A 20,004-nucleotide genomic window follows, 5' to 3' on the forward strand; every position below is an offset into this window, starting at 1 on the left:
GTCCACCTGAAGCTCTTTAGTTTTTCCAAAGTTGAGTTGCAGGTGGTTCTGTCCACACCACTACACAAAGCTGTCCACCACACCTCTGTATTCAGTGTTAGTAACATTATCTTTGCCCTCCTCAATGAAATGCATCGTTTGTCTGAAATCATTACTTCTCTGCAAAGAAAAGAAAACCTTGCTCCAGTCAATACTAATCAGACCTTCACCAACGAACACGTTAGGAAGACTGTTTTATGACCAGTGCACCACTTGTAAAACTATTGTGGGTCTAAGTACAGCATGAATCTGATTTGCTTAGCTTTATGGTTGCAAACAACTGCGCTAAATAATCAAAACCAGTTCCATTTGCTGTTTTCTTAGATTCTTGGTTGTTGAAAAAAGCTAAAAAAAATTCAGCCATTATATTGGTTATTAGCGGTTGCCTTTCCCTCCCAATATTGGTATTGGCAATAGCCAAAATTTCCATATTGGTTGGGCTCTAATATAAACCTCAATCTTAGAAGATTTAAGAGGACAAAAACATTTGTATGTTAAGTAACGGTTACATAATTGTATATTTTGGGATGAAAAGATGAAATTCACTCAAGATGGTTGTAATGGTACATGTACTGGTTTAAATCTTATCTCTCTAGTCGCAGTCTTTCCATTCTCAGTCTTCCCCAGTCTCTACTGGTGTGACACAAGGTTCTGTCCTCGAGCCCCTCCTTTTTATTACTTTCCTTCTTCCTGTCATATCTTCCGTAAATTTGGTATCCACTTTCATTGTTAATACAGATGACACCCAGCTCTACTTATCTTCCAGACAATTCTACACTCCCACTCTCCAATGTTACTGCTCGTCTCAGTGAGCTCAATTGCTGTTTTTTTTTTTTTTTTTAATTATCAATGTTCTCCAACTAAACAGTGATAACAGAACTCATCCTTGTTGGTACCAGAAACACTTTCCAAATTTGAACGTCTTCTCCTCCCACTTAATTCTCTGCTTTCCCCCTCCCCTTAGGTCAAGAGTCTGGGTGTCGTCCTCGACAGCGCACTTTCCTCTACGTTCCACATTAATAATGCCACTCAATCTGCCTTTTTTCACCTTCAAAACATTAACTGTCTCTGTCCTCTCACCCTTAATTCCATATTCCTTGTCAACAGCCATGTAACATCCCACATTGATTATTGTAATTCCTTTCTTTTTGGCCTCTCCAATAAACCCCTTCACAAGCTACAGATGGTTCAGAACTCTGCTGCCTGTGTCATCACCCAAACCCCCTCCAATAATCATATCACTCACGTCCTGTGGCAGCTTCACTGGCTCCTGGTCAAACCTCGAATCATCTTCAAAATTCTTCTTTACACTTAAAGCTATCCACAATCTCACCCCTTCATATTTATCTGACCTTCTGCTTATCTCCTGCTCCCTTAGATCTGCCTCCACTTCTCTGTACCATCTGCCCACTTCACTATCATGAGGAGGATGGTATTCAGTCTCTCTGCTACTCAAATCAGGAACTCACTACCCTTCGACCTATGAAACATCACCTCTGGTCTGAAAACCCATCTCTGTAGATTAGCCTATCCTTCGTAATTTACTCATGTGCACTTTCTATTTCAATGTTTGATTTTATTGTACAACATTTTTGTTATTTAATTTTTTTCCTGCTGTATGAGGTTTTTTTTCTGTACAGTGTTGAATGTTCTGAAAAACACTTTTTAAATATAATGTATTAGTATGTACAGTGTTTCCCCTACATTATTTGTTGGCAGGGCACTCATCTCTTCCGTGATTTTTGTTGACGTGGAGGTGGGGGTGTGTACACTGGGACACGTCTGTGTTGCGCGTTGTTTGTACCGAAAGTTTTTCGAGGGGGTGGGGGTGGAGACACAGCTCAGCGTGAGGGAAAAGGAGAAAACTTAAACTTTTTTCAGCTACTTTCAGCTAATGTCCGCCATTTTGTGCTCCTTACAAGTTCCTTCTGCTAACAAAAAACATTTTGTGCTTCTTTTAACACCTTTCTTCTAATTTCAGCTTGTTACGCTCATTTCAGCTTATTTCTACAAGTTTCAGCTTTTACTGCCATTTCACCTACTATTTAGCAGCTTTATGCTAATTTTTTTTTCAGCTAATGCCACATTTTTTGACTCATTTAAACTTTTTTAGTTTGATTCAGCAAAACAGGGCTTTCTCCACTTCATTCTAGAAATTTAAGCTTCTTTCTGCATTTTTAGCTACTTTACAGCTGTTTTTTTTGTTGTTGCTAATTTCTGCTTTTTTCAGATAATTTTCACATTTTTGTGTTCAGTTTTGCTTTGGCAAACATGATCTTTCTGCTTTCTTCTGCTAATTTCAGCTTGATCTACCTGTTCAGCTAGATTTTAGCATTGTTTAAGCTAATTTCAACTGTTTTCAGAAAAATTCAAATTTTTCATGGTTATTTCTTCTACTTTCAGCCTAATTACCGTAACGTCTTTCTGCTAATTTCAGCTTATGCTCCTTTCAGCCTATTTCTGCAAGTTTAAGCTTTTTAAAACTATTAACTGTTTTTACCTATTTTTAACTTTTCCAGTCAATTTCACATTTTCAGCTCTTTTTCAGTTAGCTCTTTTTCGCTTTTTCAGCTCTATCCATTTCCATTCGACAGTTAAGCTTCTTTCTGCTGTTTCAGCTATTTTTGCTAATTTCAGCTTTTTAGCTGATTTCCCAGATTTTATGCTCATTTCTGCTTATTTAAACATAATTCTGCAAACATGTGTTCTTTCTACTTTCTTCTGCTATTTAGGCTTGCTCTTCTATTTCAGCTAAATTTTAGCTGTTTTTTTTTAAATAGCTAATTTCAACTGCTTTTCAGCAAGTTCTTCTACAATAAGAATTTACATTGATTTTTTTCTGCAGGAAATGCATTTTTTCTAATTAGCAACTGATTTACATACACTGTTACAGATCTACTGAAAAGCCACATTTACCAGCACATAACTAAATAATTTCAATGAGAATTTCTCAAATGTGCGTTGAAGCAAAATTAAAAATAAAGCATTGTACAAAAAAAAAGGCCAGATATTTCTTTCCAAATAAATTAAGGATAAAGGACAAAAAAAATAAAATAGCTGAAAAGTAGCTGAAAATGTAGAAAAAAGCTTAAACTACAAGGAGGAAATGGAAGGAGCTGAAAAGAGCTCCAAAAATGTGGTATTAGCTGAAAAAAACAAATTTAGCACAAAACGGCAAAAAAACAAAAAAACAAAACCTAAAACAGCAGAAAAAGCTGAAACAAATTTAAAAAAGCTGAAAGGAGCATAAGCTGAAAGTAGCAGAAATATTTACCAGTAATTTGGGTGAAAGTAGCAGAGATTACCATAAAAAACTTGATGAGCACAAAAAGTGAAAATTATCTGAAAAAGGCTGAAATTAGCACACAACAAAACCCAGCTGAAAAGTAGCTAAAAACGCAGAAAGAAGCTGAAATTACTAGAAGGAAGTGGAGAGAGCAAATTTTTTGCTGAATTAGGCTGAAATAAGTTTAAATGAATGCAAAAAATGTGGAATTAGCTGAAAAAGCTTAAATTACAAGCACAAAAATGTTGTAGTTAGTGAATCGAATCTGAAAGGAGAACAAAACAGCTGAAAAACCAACTGAAATTAGCTGAAATAAGCTAAAACGATTAAATTTGCACAAGATAGCTGAAAGAAGCTGAAGCAGAACAAAATGTGAAAGGAGCAGTAAAAGGTTGTAAACAGATCTAAAGATTTGAAGGATGTAAAACAAGCTCAATTCATTTTCTATGAGGGAAAAAAAGTGGCAGAAAAGGCTAAATATTTCAAAAAGCTAAAGTTGCACCAATACCAAAAGTCATAGCAGAATTGTCCTGAAAGAGCTGAACGTTTTGATTTATGATTTGTTGAAATAGCAGCCTTGAAAACTGTGGGACAAGAAACGCAGCGAAAACCGTACAGAAAAAAAAACGTATCGCAACAGTGTGAATGCTTTTTAAACATTCGGACAATTAAATACAATAAGCAAAAGTTGCAGGCGAGGGTTCACCTGTTGGCTGTACTCACGTGCATGAGGGAGTAGTACAACGGCCTGCCGGTGTAAAACAGGAAGTGGAAAGGTCGCTTGTCTTCTCCCCACTGTATAGCTTTATGATTACAGAACAAAATTAGCTGCGGGCTTCACATTCAGAAACGCAAAAAGGCCTTCGTCACATACCTTTCTGCTTGGGAAAGATTTGATCAGGATGCTGGGGACAAACACAGATGTCAGTTTAAACAACTTCTGCACTGACGGTTTTAAAAGTATTCATAGATACTTTTTAGAGAAATCTCTTGAGTAGAAGACAAGTAACTTAGCAAGAATAGAAATACCTTCTAAAGTATGAAGTTGTGGCTTAAGTTTACCACCAGACAATTTAAAAAGTTTATAAGAAGTCAAGAGTCTCACCTTCATGACTGGATGAGCCTCCTTAACAAACAGGCCGGACGGGAAGAGGTACTCGATGCTTTTCTACAGGGGAGAAACAAGAAATATAAATAAATAACTAGAGAAATTGCATTTCTCGCAAAAATGCAGTGTGAATGCCTATTGCAGAAGAACTTGCTGAAAAACAGCTGAAATTAGCTAAAAGAAACATGACAAAATGGAAAAACAAACCTAAGTTAGTAGAAGAAAGCATAAATAACATACATTTGCTGAATAAAGTTTAAATGGGCAGAAATTAACACAAAATTTAGGAAATCAGCTAAAAAGTTAAATCAGCTAAAATTAGCTAATGAGTAAAAAAACAGTGTAGATAAAAAGGCAGAAAGAGCTGAAATGTGCTAAAAAATGTGGAATTTGCTGAAAACGCTAAAATTTGCATAAAAATAGTTGAATAGTAGCTGAAATAGCAGAAAAGCTGCAATTAGCTGAAAAAAGCTGAAAGGGGCATAACGAGCTGAAATTTTCATTCAACCTTAATGTAGACAGATAAATCACATGGAGCCTCTAAGACTCATTTACAAGTGAGATCTGCTTAGACAGACAAAATGAGCAGAAAGAAGTTAATCTGGCTGAAAGTAGCAGGGATTACCAAGAAAAACTTGAATTTATTTGAAAACAGCTAAAATTTGCTAAAAATGCTAAAAAAAAAAAAAGGTAGCTGAACATGTAGAACAAGCTTAAATTAGCCAATGAAAACAGAAAGAAGACAAGTTTTCTCAAAAAGCTGAAAATAGCTGAAAAAAGCTGAAAGGAGCATAAGAAGATGAAATGAGCAGAAATAAGTTAATTCAGCTGAAAGTAACAGGAATTACCAAGAAAAACTTGCATTTATTCGAAAACGGCTAAAATTAACTAAAAATGCTAAAAAGGTAGCTGAAAATGTAGAACGAGCCTAATATAGCAGAAGAAAACGGAAACAAGTTGTTTCAATTTGGCTGAAAGAAGCAGAAATGAACAAAAAAAAGTGGAAATTAACAACAACAACAGCTGAAAATTAGCTTAAAAAGAAGAAAAAAGCTTAAGTTATGAGAAGGAAGTGAAGAGAGCCCAGTTTTGACGAAAGGCTGCTAAAAGTTTAAACGAGTGCAAAAAATGTGAAATTAGCTGATAAAGCTGAAATATGCATAAAACAGCTAAATAGTAACCGAGATAGCAGAAAAAGCTGAAACTTGCAGAAATAAGCAGAAAGGTACAAGAAGCACAAAAATGTAGTTAGCAGAAAGATTCTGAAAGGAGAACAAAACAGTTGAAAAAAAAAAAACAGCTGAAATGAGCTGAAAGTAGCTGAAAAAAAAAAGATACATTTGCACAAGGAAGCTGAAAGAAGCTGAAGCAGAACAAAATATGAAAGGAGCAGTAAAAGGTTGTAAACAGATCTAAAGATTTGAAGGAGGTAAAACGAGCTCAATTCATTTTGTATGAGAGAAAAATGGCAGAAAAGGCTAAATATTTCAAAAAGCAAAAGTTGCACCAATACCAAAAGTCATAGCAGGCTTGTCCTGAAAGAGCCGAATATTCTGATATGATTTGTTGAAATAGCTTGAAAACTGCAGGAAGAGAAACACGCTGAAAAATGTACGGAAGAAAAAATGGATCACAAAAGTGTGAAAGCTTCATAAACATTCACAGAATAAATAAATACTAAAACCGAGTTGGCAGTTTGAGATTTCACGACAATGTGTCCAAACGACTCGGGTCACACTGGAGGACGGCGCTGACAGTGACGGGGACGAGGCGCAAGCTGCTCGCGGGTTCGAGGGAAGGCGGGTGAGACGCTCGTGTTGCCGTGACGTTAGAGGGGACAAAGAAGCAGGAAAAGACACAAGTTTCTGGCGTTGTTGACAGCGAGCGGAGGACAGCGTGGACGTCCAACAGTTCACTCCGAGTTCATCCCCCTCACTGTGTGTGTGTGTTAGCAGGGCTACAGATGGCCCTGCAAATGAGTGTGTGAGAAGAGAAGTGTGTTGGCCCCCGCCACACTCGTCCTGACAGCCTGTTCATCCCTCTTTTCCTCGTCCCCTTTTTATTCCTCCTCCTCTGTCGGCTCAATTAGTGAGGCAGCAGGTGCAGCTCGCAGGAAGCAGGTTGCTGCCTTTAAGGTTGTCAAAACGACGGAAAGCAGGAAGAAAAAGAGCTCGGTTGAGGGGGGAGAAAAAAAAAGTAATTGTGACTGTGTGGGAGACTGGAGGAGGAAGGAGTGAGTAGAAGTTAAAGGGTGAATTTCAAAAAAGGGCAAAGTGGAAAACAGACGAACGCCTGTTTGTCTCGAGAGAGAGCAGAGACAATATGGGAGGTCCCACAGGAGCAAAGATGGAGCGACAGAGGAGGAAAGAAGGAGAACTGAGCAGAGAGAAGCTCAGCTGCGTCAGGAAATAATCGAACGTGATGGAAGATGTGGCTAAAAAGACTTTTACACTCGCCCAGTTACAGTAGACCCTCACCACTTCGCGGTTTGACTTTAGCGGACTCGCTCTATCGCAGTTTTGTGGACGTTCAGTCCATAATATTGTACCGAAAGTCAAATTATACAGGACACATGATTGTCATCTTTAATATTACTCACGTGATTGGGACAGTACTGTACTGTAAAACGTTTAAAAAAAAACTTCGGACAGGCACCGCCATTTTATACTCTCAGTAAGCCTCCACTATATTCCCGCTCATAACGACCACATTTCCCAGAAGGCAACAGGGCCCAATCCAGAAGCCCCGTTTCGTTCTGCTGAAAAAAACCAGAGGTAAAGTTTTGATCTGACTGGCGCCCAGCGGATGCAGAGAAGGCACGCTGAACCCACAGAACTGGACCAGAACCGGAGCAGAACCAGACCTCCAGACTAGAGTTGCATTTGGGTCCAAAAAAAAATCAGATCCGACACGGCCCCAGTCCGTTCGAACCACAACCGACCCGATGAATTAACAGTAATTACAGGCCTGAACCCCCCCCCCCCCCACCATTTTTAATTAAGGTTTGACTGCTTACAGTTATTAAGGGTCGGTGGACGTGCGGGACAGCGGTAAAGTTAGTTTTACGTTGGATGTTGGACATTTGAGCTCCGTGGCTTCAGAGGTGTGTTCCTCTCATTCGAGTTTGGCTGACCGAAATCAGACCGCCTGCATCGGATCGAACAAGAGGAAAACACCACTGAAGCCACAGAGCTCGAATGTCCAACGTAAAACTAACTTTACCGCGGTGACACGTGGCTGAATGAAAGGGACAGAAGATCGGAGCTGAGGGGGTGTTTGTCCTTTCATGGCCGTCAAAGAGCAATAAAGCCCCGTTTCTGCCTGCATTCTGACAAGAACCCTGATCTGACATGTCTGCTTTGGGATCTCACCTGTTTGGGTCATCGGCTGCATGCGTCCGCTGAGTGCAGCGACTCAACGTCCATTTGGGCGATGGATCGCTTCCTGGCAGTAGCCTACCGGTAGGCCATCTGAAGCTTAACTGAACATTATTTTACCTCTTTCAAGGCTGGTCAGCTCGTGGTGAAATGGCTGTATGCGGCCGGTGAATGTATAGTAAACCATGTTGCCATATAATTGGATTTTATGGCAAGCCATGTTGCCATATAATTGGATCGCAGCTGATCCGCTAATGCAATCAAAAGCCTGACACTAACCCAGCCCGCTCATCCAGCACATTATTATGGCCCGATCCGGCCTGAATGTGGGTCGGGTTGGGCTTCGGGCCCTGGTTAAAAATGACAGCTCTACTCCAGACCCATTGGGGAATCTTGAGACCTGGTAGCCAGCCACGAGGACTTCCAAGCGCAGACGTGTTCCGAAGGTCCGGAGCCGTTTCCGTAGCCCATCAGGAATTTTTTCATCCAGATTTGGACTCGATTCTAAACCAATTCATAAAAAGTTGTAAACAGATCTAAAGACCTGAAAGATGTTAAATGAGCTCAATTCATTTTCTATGAGGAAAAAATGTCAGAAAAGGCTAAATATTTCAAAAAGGCAAAGTTGCACCAAAAGTCATAATAGGATTGTCCTGAAGGAGCTGAACGTTTTGATAGATGATTTGTTGAAATAGCTTCAAAACCGAGGGATGAGAACGGCACCGAAAAACGTACAGAAGAAAAATGGGTCACAATTGTGTGAATGCTTCATAAACATTCACACTAGGGATGGCGCCAATCCAATCCAGTACCGGTAATGGGTTCCGATACCAGCATAATCCACGCATCTGAATTTTCCGATCCAACCTGCAGAGCTTTCCGATCCATGATACAATGTCCATGTCTGCTGAAATGACTCCTCATGTGATTCCCTGCTGGCTGCTCTGCAAGTTGGCTTCAAACTGTGGAATGGATTTCCTGAACAGAGGTGTGTCTCATGAAACCCAGAGTAATAAGACCCAACTCACTTTCAGGAAATCCATTTCATAGTTTGCAGCCAGCTTAAAAGTGAGCATTGAGGACTGAGCAGCACTGTTGCTAACCAACTTTTCATAGCAACATGTCCGCTGTGTGGAAGTATTTTACACTAGAAACACTGCAAAACAAGACAGCAACGTGCAATGTTTGCAAAGCCGCTGTACCGAGAGGGGGAAGCTTCATCGCGACCTACAATACAACAAACGTAAACATTTGAAAAAGCACCACATTAAAGAGCACAAGGATTGTTTAGCCAGGTGGGAGAAAGATGAAAGGAGCCGGCAGAAATCGCTTCTGGAGTCATTCCAAAAGTAAGGTAAACTTCCTCTGGACAACGTGAAAGCTAAAGGGATTACCGAGAAGTTGCTGAACTTCATTGTACTTGATGACCAACCGCTATCAGTTGTAGAAAACAAAAGGATTTCGCAGCTTGATTGAATACTTGCAGCCAAGATATAGCTTAACCTCCTAACCTTACCTTATACTTACTTGCCTGTAGAAGAGTTTATTACAGCCTCATATAAAACCAATAACGATGATGATATCGGAACGGTATCGCAATAGTATATGTATCGACAGATATTCAGATTTAGACATCTAGATTGGATCGGAAGTAGAAAAAATGTGGATCGGTGCATCCCTAATTCACCCAACTGATTTACATTTAGAAATTATTCAGCAATTTTGTGCCCAACTTGCATCATTTTATCCTGGACCAAAGAACAAAAGTAAAACATCCATCCATCAATTACCTTTACCCGCTTCTTCCATTTTGGGTCACAGGGGTCGCCGGTGCCCATGTCCAGCAATCAATGTGCGAGGGGTGGGGTACACCCTGGATGGGTCGCAAGTCCATCACAGGGACACATGGAGACAAACAACCATTCACTCTCACACCCAGGGACAATTTAAGAGTTACCAATCAGCCTAACATGCCTGTTTTTGGTCTGTGGGAGGAAACCGGAGTACCCGGAAAAAACCCACGCATGCACGGAGAGAACATGCAAACTCCACCCAGAAAGGCCCCTGGACGGGGATTTGAACCAGGGACCTGCTCGCTGAGAGGCAGCAGCTCTACCAGTTGCACCACCGTGCTGCAAAAGTAAAACAATATACCTCATTTATCTGTGCGGTGTTGAAAAACTTCCTTTGATCGCTGGAAAAGCCGGTGGACACTAAAAATAATTCATCAGACCCCAAATGAGGCTTGAAACTGTGTGCTGAGTAAATATATTACTAGGGGTGCACCTTATTGGCCCTGATTTCCTTAATTTTGGGGAGATTAGCCGATACTTACATGGTAAATGGACTGTACTTGTATAGCCCTTTTCTATCTTATCAAGACACTCAAAGCTCTTTACACTACAATCTGTGTCCTCATTTACCCATTCATACAGCACTCTAGATCCATACAAAGATAATTAAACAAAGCATTCTAAAGAGACTAATCAGAGCTTTATCGCATTCATAAACCGACAAGACACACATCGGAGGCAATGAGGGTTCAGTGTCTTGCCCAGGGACATGTCGGCATGTGACTGCTGGTGGATTCGAACCCCCCAACTCTTGCATTGGAGGACGACTGCTCTAACCACTCAGCCACAACCGCACACGAGAAACCGATTTTACCAATTTTTTTTGTAGTTTAACAACAATTGACTAAACTTCATTTATATTTCAGAGCACTATCTCACGGTCAGTTAAAACAAGTTTGTATTGTTTCTAAGATATTGTTCAAGGGTATGTTTTTCAATAAAATAAGATTGGAGAATTGAAGGTGCATTGTGACCTTATAACACCTGACAGTGTCAGTTATCAAACAAAATTGGTAATCGGCAGGTCAGGCTTTTCAGAGATCAGTGATCGGCCAGAAAACTGCAATCGGTGCACCCCTATAAATTACTGCTAATTTAGTGCAGAAAAACATTTTTTAATGCATTTTAAATGCGTAACAGGTAACAAAATTCCTGGTTTAATTTTTTTTAAAGCTTTAAAGATGTATTTTTAGGTGTTTGTGTGTCTGTTTATGGCGATTATTTCCTCCCCTGGGGCTGTAAACATCCTTTTGATTTTTCCCAGGTCTTTATCGCCGTCACACCGGAGGAGCCTGGACTCCAAAGCAGAGCACAGGGATTTATCAAGAGCCACACGTCACAGCCCTCCAGTCTTCTCCAATTTTTCCCTCTGCCTCCAAACATCCAGGTTTGGACTGCTGGCCGTCGCTTCGGTTTTCACAGCCCGACGCTAACAGCTCTCTTCATTATTTGGGAGGAGCCGCAAGGGAACGGCAGCGAAGGACGAGTGGGAAATCAAGCTAAATGGTTGGAGCAGAGCGGGCTGAAATTTGGCCAAAAATCCTAAATACGGTGCGCGTTCCGAGGGTGTTACTAATATCAATGATGCAGTGAATTAGCCCGAGGTGGCCACACCTGCTGGCTGCTTCTGATGATGATCAACAATCCAATGAGTCAAAAAGAAACCAACTTTTGCCGTTAAATGTCTTCTGTGCACATTAATAAAACAGAAGAAAAGCACTAAAACGTCACCAGGGGATAAGAAAGCCAAAAAAATCAAGGTTTGAATAAACCCTGACTGTGTCACCAGGGATCAAAATGTCTGAGAAAGACTCCAAACACTCAGTGAGTCAGAAAACATCACGTATCAAATTTACCTGCGTCACAAATCGAAACACGACGAGGCTCGATCGTTCAGTCAAACTGAGACGGAGTTGCAGAATTTCTACATCAATCCCACAAATAGAGAGAGGCTTGATCTGAAGAACAACTAGAGAAATTGCATTTCCTGCAAAAATGCAGTGTGAATGCTTATTGCTGAAGAATTGCTGAAAAACAGCTGAAATTAGCTAAAACATGCTGAAATGTAGCTAAAATGGAAGAACAAGCCTAAGCTAGCTGAAGAAAGCAGAAAGAACATGTATTTGCTGAAATAGGTTTAAATAAGCAGGAATGAGCACAACATTAGTAAATCAGCTAAAAAAGTTTAAATTACCTAAAGAATTGCTGAAAAAAGCTGAAAAGACAGAAAGAAGCTTAAAATACCATAAGAAAGTGGAGAGAGCACAATTGTGCCCAATTAGGCTGAAAGAAGCAGAAATGAGCACAAGTGGAAATTATCTGAAAAAAAAAGTAGAAATTTGCCAAAAAGCAGCTGAATAGTAGCTAAAAGGGTAGAAAAAAGCTTAAATTACAGGAAGGAAGAGGAGCAAGCACAATTTTGCTGAAGTAGGCTAAAAAAAGTTCAAATGAGTGCAAAAAAATGTAGATTTAGCAGAAATTAGCATAAAACATCCAAGTACCGTAGTAGCTGAAATTGCAGAAGAACCTGAAACTTGCAGAAAAAAGCTGAAGGGAGTATAACAAGCTAAAACTAGCAGAAAGAAGTTAGGAGACGCACAAAAAAGCTGTAGTTAGCATAAAGAATCTGAGAGGAGCAGAAAACAGCTGACATTAGCTGAAAGTGGCTGAAAAAAAGTTTAAATTTGCACAAGGAAGCTGAAAGAAGCCGAATCAGAACAAAATGTGAAAGGAGCAGTAAAAGGTTGTAAACAGATCTAAAGATTTGAAGGATGTAAAATGAGATTAATTCATTTTCTGAGACTAAAAAAAATGGCAAAAAAGGCTAAATATTTCAAAAAGCTAAAGTTGCACCAATACCAAATGTCATAGCAGGGTTGTCCTGAATGAGCTGAACATTTTGACTGAAATAGCTGAATTAGCACAAAAATTGTGGGACGAGAAAGACGGCGAAAAACGTACGGAAGAAAAATGGATCACAACAGTGTGAATGCTTCATAAACATTATTAAATAAACTCAACCAGTTCTTCAATCAACAGATGAACAACAGCAGCCTTGTTTCTTTTAACCTGTTAGTTACAGAGCAACACTGCAGTCAATTAGAGATGAATTAGCTGTGCCCACTCTTGCGGCTCACAGTGCAGTACCCCAATTAAAAATATTTAGATGCATGTAGTTCTCATTGTTCCAGTGAAGCCAAATAAAACCACAGCTGATAAGTTAAGAAGCCTGCTGACTTGGAATGATGTACTAAAACCAGTGTTTAAAAAAAATACGCATGTAAAAGTAAAAATTTTAAAATTCTTTAATTAAGAGTTATTTAGCTTTAACCACTCAGCAGGAACGCAGATCAATTCTGGCAGCCTTTTCAGACCTGGGAATATTGAATTATTTTCTAGATAATTGAAAATTTTAAACACAAATCCTTCAAACTAAACAAAATTTAAAACAAAACAAAGACCCAATTGACGTCAGTGTAAGTCTGAATTTTCTTAATAATTTTGGTGTATATAGGGACAGGAGTTGATCAGCAGCCTTAAAAGTAACAGAGAAATCAGCGTGTATAAAATAACAGCCTACACCGCACCTTAAAATGCATATTTATGCTTTTTCAAGGATTCAAGGTTTAAAGGAATCAAGATTCTTTATTTGTCGTTCGCACTCCATGTGGTGCATGTGGTGGAACGAAATTGTGTACACAGGGTCCCAGTTACATCCAAAATTATAATGTAAAATAAAAACAGTAATAAGATCTAAGATATGAACTAAGAAAAACGTCAACTAAATATACTAGTAGCATAAAAACATTACGTCGAACAGCAGCACGAATGCCCAAAAGACTCAAAAAAAGAGAGAGAGAAAAAAAAAGATTCTCTTTATTTTCCCAAAACCTGGCAAGTTAAAACAATAAAAAAACACCAATTTTAGGTCACATAAATGATAAATGCTGATTTTCACCCTTGTACTTTTATTTATTCATTTAATAAACGTTGAGAACAATATGGTTAATATTTGTATTTGTGGAGGTTGTTTCAACTCCAATTTATTCCAGTACTTCTTTGATCAAATATTAATAGTTTTTTTCGTCACTAGCTCGCTAACGAGGCGCGCGCATTCTCCCCGCTCCCTGTTCTCCTCCTGCTTTTTTTGCTTTCCGTCTGTGTATCGGAGCAGCTCCTATTTTTACACATCTCCCGAAATGGAAACGACTGTTTTGGATCTGACCAACTGGACTTTCGACGTATATCGCAAAATTTTTTCAACAACGCAACACTGTCCGGAACCCTCATCTGCTCGGACGACACGCATGCAGCTGGATATATCTCAGGGAGTGATGTGTCTACCTCTGCTATCGACCGAGGACGCCAAAATTGCATATAATTGGATTTATGATAACAGGTTTCCTGTTGTTGGAATAGTCTGGATCCTGGTTTATCAACATACAAAAAAGATGGTCGCAGCTAATCTGGACCTCGACAGGCTGCTGTCTATGTGAAGGTCTGGTTCGTGCTGGAGGACTCAAAATCAGCGGATTTACGAGCGAAACTAAGTTGGAAGTGATTTGAATCGCAGGCCACCTGCAGCTTTGGGACTCGACAGGATGGAAAACCATCTTGAAAAGGCTCATAAGCACCAACCAGTGGAATGCACCCTAATCTGGCCATTTTGGACCATGGAACGTTATCAGTACAAACTCAAGTCTTACAAGGAAAAATAGTCTGCCTGAATAAATCAACAATTGTGGTTATATGAATCTCTCCCCAGTTGGCCTCGGAACAGGCCGACTTATCAATTTCTCCTGGGAAATGTGTAAACTAAGGAAAAGCTTTGTCTATCGCAACCCCCCCCCCCCCCCCACCCACACACACACACACACTTCTGTGGAGTCCTACTAGAACTGTGCCAGCTGACCCCCCATCTTATCAGGACAATGAACTATCTGTTAGTGCTTCATAGACCGCCTTGTTTGTAAATGCATATGTAACATGTTCATAAATGTGCTTTAGCTGGCAGTTTTTTGATGTCTTAAATCGTGTTCCATTAGGACACGGTGTGAAGAGATCTTTTTTGTAATGCCACTACTCCTCTCCTCTTGGCTTTGTCCCTTTTTTTATCAAAAAAAAAAAAAAAAAAAAAAGCATTCTGTCTTACGGACGACTGTATGGACATTAGGAATGTGCGATATGGCATAAAATTCACATCACAATTTGTATTGTAAAGGGTGGCAATAACGATATATATCACGATATGTTTTTGGCACAAAACTTGCTAAAAAAAAAGCATAGGGTGTCCTTTTGCCATCATATATTTTGAATTAAGAAAATTCCACTACTAGGTCCAGAGAGTTTTTAAATAATAAACAAATAAAGTATTAGGCTTCTTTATTGTAGTGCAAAACAGTGCAAAAGATATCAAATGTAGTTTTATCCATATGTTTTAAACAAAAGAATATGTTGTTAACTCTTAACAGTTTCCAGTCTCACTTAATAAATGAACAGCAACAGAGCAGCAACTGAAAACACTTCACCCTCCAAACCTCTAGTGGGCGCCTCCTGCTTTAAGGAGAGCTGACACAAAATGAGTCTGTGGCTTTGACCAGAGGGTCTCGCAGTAAAATCACACAACACAGCATTCTTTTCACAGATCAGAGAGCAGGTTTCTCTAAAGCTGACCAACGCTTACTTTAACTTTCGATGGAGAAAAAAAAAAACTTTTGACGAAACACAGCGTTTTGCGCATGCGTCAGAATCCGGCAACACTACGGCAAGCTGGCTGTAGTTAGCTTGTAGCTTTGCTACTTAGCCCTCGAAGAAAAGACGTAAACGCCACTTGCGCACAGTTTCCAACAAAAAAAAGGAACAATCTGACAACTCTGATTTTACTTCAGACACAGCATTACTGCGGTTAGCCGGTAGAAGACAGATCTCTATCGTAGGCTAAATTTCTATCGTTTCTACCGTATACAGTTTATATCGCGCATTCCTAACGGACATGTTCTCGTATCTCGGTGCAATGATAATAAAGCTGATTCTGATCTGCAATGCTTCATAGAAATGTTACCTACATTATGTAGATTGTGAAGAGGGTGGGTCCTAAGACTGAGCCTTGTGGTACACCATTATTGACAACAAAGTCCATGCTCAACAAAAACAAGTAACTGTCCAGATGACCTGACTGAAAAATGTTGGACCATTATTGACAGTTAAATAGCTGGAAAAAGTACCATTACGTTGAAGAGACTAAAAATAGTTTTACAATCATGAGGACCATGAAAGAGCAATACGGGGTGAAGAATTTCAAAAACATTTTGATGTACTGGTTCAAATTTATGCTTCATAAAATATGCACATAAAAGATAGCACATTAAATGCATCAGTCTAGAAGATGTTTTGCAAAATGTACGTGTATTTGATTGTAGAGATCTGTCTTTATGACGTTAGTCGTCTTACTCAATTATTCTCTTTTATTTTAGGAGCATATTCAGTCTGACATTTCCACCTAAACAACCACTCTGATTCTACATCGGTCCAGTTCTTTCACATGGTTTTTGACTAATTCTGTTGAGTGCTTTATTTACACTGAGTGCGTACCCACATTTCTTAATTGCAAATCAGTATATCTGGAAAACTACACAAGTAATATCTTTCAAACTGCACCATTGGGTACAGTTTAAAATAACACTTTTTATGTCTGGTTTCATACTTCCTATGAGTACCTTTAAAATGAAAGATGCTCTTTAACATTAAACTATTTAAAAAAATCGTTTTGGCTCCTTTTAATTTTACATAGAATTTAAATGGGACTGTTTCTTCAAAATACTTATTATCTACCCATGAAGTAAAAGAAGGAATGGGTAAACAATAAACTAAATTATTATTAACTAGAGAAATTGCATTTCCTGCAAAAATGCAGTGTGAATGCTTATTGCAGAAGAACTTCCATAAAACAGCTGAAATTAGCTAAAAACATGCTGAAATGTAAGAACAAGCCTAAATAAGCAGAAGAAAGCAGAAAGAACATATATTTGCTGAATTAGGTTTAAATAAGCAGAAATGAGCATAAAAATTTAAAATCAGCTAAAAACGCTAAAATTAGCAACCAAAAAAAAAAAAAAAAAAGCAACTAAAAAGTAGCCGAAAAGGTAGAAAGAAGCTTAACCTATGAGCAGGAAGTGGAAAGAGTTGAAATTAGCTAAAAAATGTGGAATTAGCTGAAAAAACTAAAATTTGCATAAAACAGCTAAATAGTAGTTGAAATAGCAAAAAAAGCTGAAACTAGCTGAAAGGAGCAAAACAAGATGAAATCAGCAGAAAGAAGTTAGGCTGAAAGTAGCAGAAATTACCAAGAAAAACTTGAATTTATCTCAAAACAGCTGAAATTCGCTTAAAATTTTCTAAAAAGGTGACTGAAAAAAATAGAACAAGCTTAAATTAGCTAAAGAAAGCTGAAATAATACGTGTTTGCCCAATTAGGCTTAAAGAAGCAGAAATGAGCAAAGTAGAAATAACCTGAAAACAGCTGAAATTAGCAAAAATTTTTTACTAAAAAGTAGCTAAAAAAAAACAGAAAGCTGAAATTACCAGAAGTGGAGAGTGCACATATTTTTGCAGAATTAGGCTGAAAAAGTTGAAATGAGTGCAAAAAATGTGGAATTAAAAATGCTAAAACTAGCATAAAACAGTTAAATAGTAGCTGAAATAACAGAAAAAGCTGCAACTTGCTGAAATAAGCTGAAAGGAGCATAACAAGCTGAAATTAGCAGAAAGAAGTTACAAGAAGCACAAAAATGTTGTAGTTGGCAGAAAGAATCTGAAAGGAGCACAAAACAGCTGAAAAAACCTGCTAAAATTAGCTGAAAGTAGCAAAAGAATAAGTTTTAAATTTGCACAAGTTAGCTGAACCAGAACAAAATGTGAAAGGAGCAGTAAAATGTTGTAAACAGATCTAAAGATTTGAAGCATGTAAAATGAGCTCAATTCATTTTCTATGAGCAAAAAATATGCAGAAAAGGCTAAATATTTCAAAAAGCTAAAGTTGCACCAATACCAAAAGTCAGAGCAGGATTGTCTTGAAAGAGCTGAACATTTTGATGTATGTTTTGTTGAAATAGCACAAAAGTTGTGGAACAAGAAAGATGCTGAAAAACGTACAGAAGAAAAATGGATCACAATAGTGTGAACATAAACATTCACACGTGGTTAGTAGTTGAATATTAATGTGTGGGAATAAAGCAGTTTTTAGCAAGATAGTTGAACTTACATCTATGTCTTCCTGAGTGAAGTTTTCTGGATCCTCTCCCATCATGTTAGCCAGGTGCCGCTTACCAATTTCAAACTCTTCGATCTGCTTCTGGATGAACTCCGGCGTGAACTTCTCGGGTTTTGGAATCGTCACGTTGTTCTTGCTGAGAGCAGAGCTCACGCATATCTAAAGAGGCATGGGGCATAATTTGCCCAAGTTGTATGAATATTTGGACGAACAAACAACAGCCGAAATGTAGCAAAGAGCTCAAACATTTAAATAAAGACGACAAAACTATCAGAAGTGTTGTCCCAACAAACTCTGACGTTGGTTAGTTTTAAAATTAAACATCCGTCGAGCCAGTTTCGGATAGCGAAAAATGCTAAGTCAAGGGCGTAGGTATTTTTGTTATTTAAATATATTTCCATTTAGCTAAAGAGACAGACTGGCTATTTTAAGAGTCATATATTTTTTCTTTACCTGTCGGCTCAATTGCAGAGTGGTTGGGTTTAAACTCGAGCAGTTTACACATTTTCCTAGAAACGATCCAACAACACGCACACAGAGCGCAGCCATTTTTGCTAACCGTGATGACGTCACAGCGGAAGTAAGCAATGCTTCTTCCGTTCATTAAATATAAATGCTAAAATAGATTTTATTTCATTTAAATATTTTATTAACGTGGAATTTTATATATTTTGAAATAAAGCATTGGAAAATCCAAAATAACTGTTTTATAGAATTTAGGTTAAAAATTTAAACATTTATGACAGCTTGCATAAAACAACAGAAACATTCAATAGTATAATTGTAATATGCCCTATTTTCCATTTGTTCATGGTTCATGTCATCTTTTACTAGAACCAATTCTTTCAAATGTTCAGATTTCAAACAGCTTTTTATTATGAATTAAGTTCGTATTTAAAACATAACTTTACAGCAAACAGTATAAATAAAAAAAAATCCCAATTCAGTCCCATTAAATTGTCTTATATCCAGGGGGATATTCAGAAGCTTATATTATGTGATGCAAATGTATTTTAAATTTTTTGATTAATTGTTCTCAAAATTTCCATTATTTTCACATTTTTTACTTTTTAGAATCTAACTATTTCTGCATACCCAAAAATTTTCAGTCAAGTCATCTGGACAGTTTCTTTTTTTTTTTTGTGTGCTAAAACGTTTCACCTTCCATCCAGAAGGCTTCATCAGTCAAGGGAACATACAGCACAAAACTGATTCTTCCCCCAACAGCTTACTCCAAAGTGGAACAAACCAGTTCTGTTGGTGCTAAGATGGTCTCTTTGGCACGCCCCCTCCTCTGGTGCTGGCCCTCTTCCTCGTCGACAGTCATGTCAAACTGGTTCAAAACCAACAAAGTCCATGCTCAATAATCCAGATATGCAATCCAACAATTTTCAGTCAGGTCATCTGAACTGAAAATTGTTGGATTGTATACCTGGATTATTGAGCATGGACTTTGTTTATTTCTGCATACTTAATAGTAGTACTAATCAGAGTCAGAGTCAGAGTCAGAGTTTCTTTATTGTCATTCGCACCTCATGTGGTACATGTGGTGGAGCAAAATTATGTACACAAGGTCCCAGTTACATCCAACAATAAAATGTATAAGAAAAACAGTAATAACATCTAAGATATGAACTAAGAAAAACATCAACTAAATATACACTAAGCACTCATAACATAAAACATTGAACATCAGCACAAACATGAACATGAGTCTGTGAGCAGATGTGCACGCATGAACACATCAACACTGAAACAGATCAGCAGCAACATGAAACAGATCAGCAGCAACATGATATGGTTTTTCACAGTGATTATTCTAGTTAGAGATTCATGAGTCTAACAGCCTCAGGGTAGAAGCTGTTCCTCAGTCTAGTGGTTCTACACTTAATGCTCCTTAACCTCCTTCCTGAGGGGAGTGGGGCAAAAAGTGTGTGTGCTGGGTGAGTGGGGTCCTTCATGATGCAGGTGGCCCTCTTCCTGCATCTGGAGGTGTAGATGTCTGTGATGGTGGGGAGGCTGATTCCGACAGACTTCTGTGCAGCCTTCACCACTCTCTGCAAAGCTTTTCT

At 38.5% G+C, this 20,004-nt stretch overlaps 1 protein-coding gene across 1 annotated transcript in view; it reads right to left on the reverse strand.

Moving 5' to 3' along the window:
* mrps9 (mitochondrial ribosomal protein S9) overlaps positions 1-18,512 on the reverse strand; it is a 29,416-nt gene extending 10,904 nt beyond the window's left edge. Inside the window, exons 1-5 of the mRNA XM_037696551.1 lie at positions 18,386-18,512; positions 17,924-18,091; positions 4,431-4,493; positions 4,200-4,230; positions 4,049-4,128 (exon numbers count right to left, since the gene is read on the reverse strand). Coding sequence (XP_037552479.1) covers positions 4,049-4,128; positions 4,200-4,230; positions 4,431-4,493; positions 17,924-18,091; positions 18,386-18,481 — 438 coding nt within the window. The 5' untranslated portion in view covers positions 18,482-18,512. The remainder of the gene's footprint in view (positions 1-4,048; positions 4,129-4,199; positions 4,231-4,430; positions 4,494-17,923; positions 18,092-18,385) is intronic.
* Positions 18,513-20,004: the final 1,492 nt, after the last annotated feature.

This window comes from Nematolebias whitei, chromosome 23 (assembly GCF_014905685.2).
Source record: "Nematolebias whitei isolate Nwh7 chromosome 23, NemWhi1, whole genome shotgun sequence".
In the NCBI taxonomy this organism is placed as follows: Eukaryota; Metazoa; Chordata; class Actinopteri; order Cyprinodontiformes; family Rivulidae; genus Nematolebias; species Nematolebias whitei.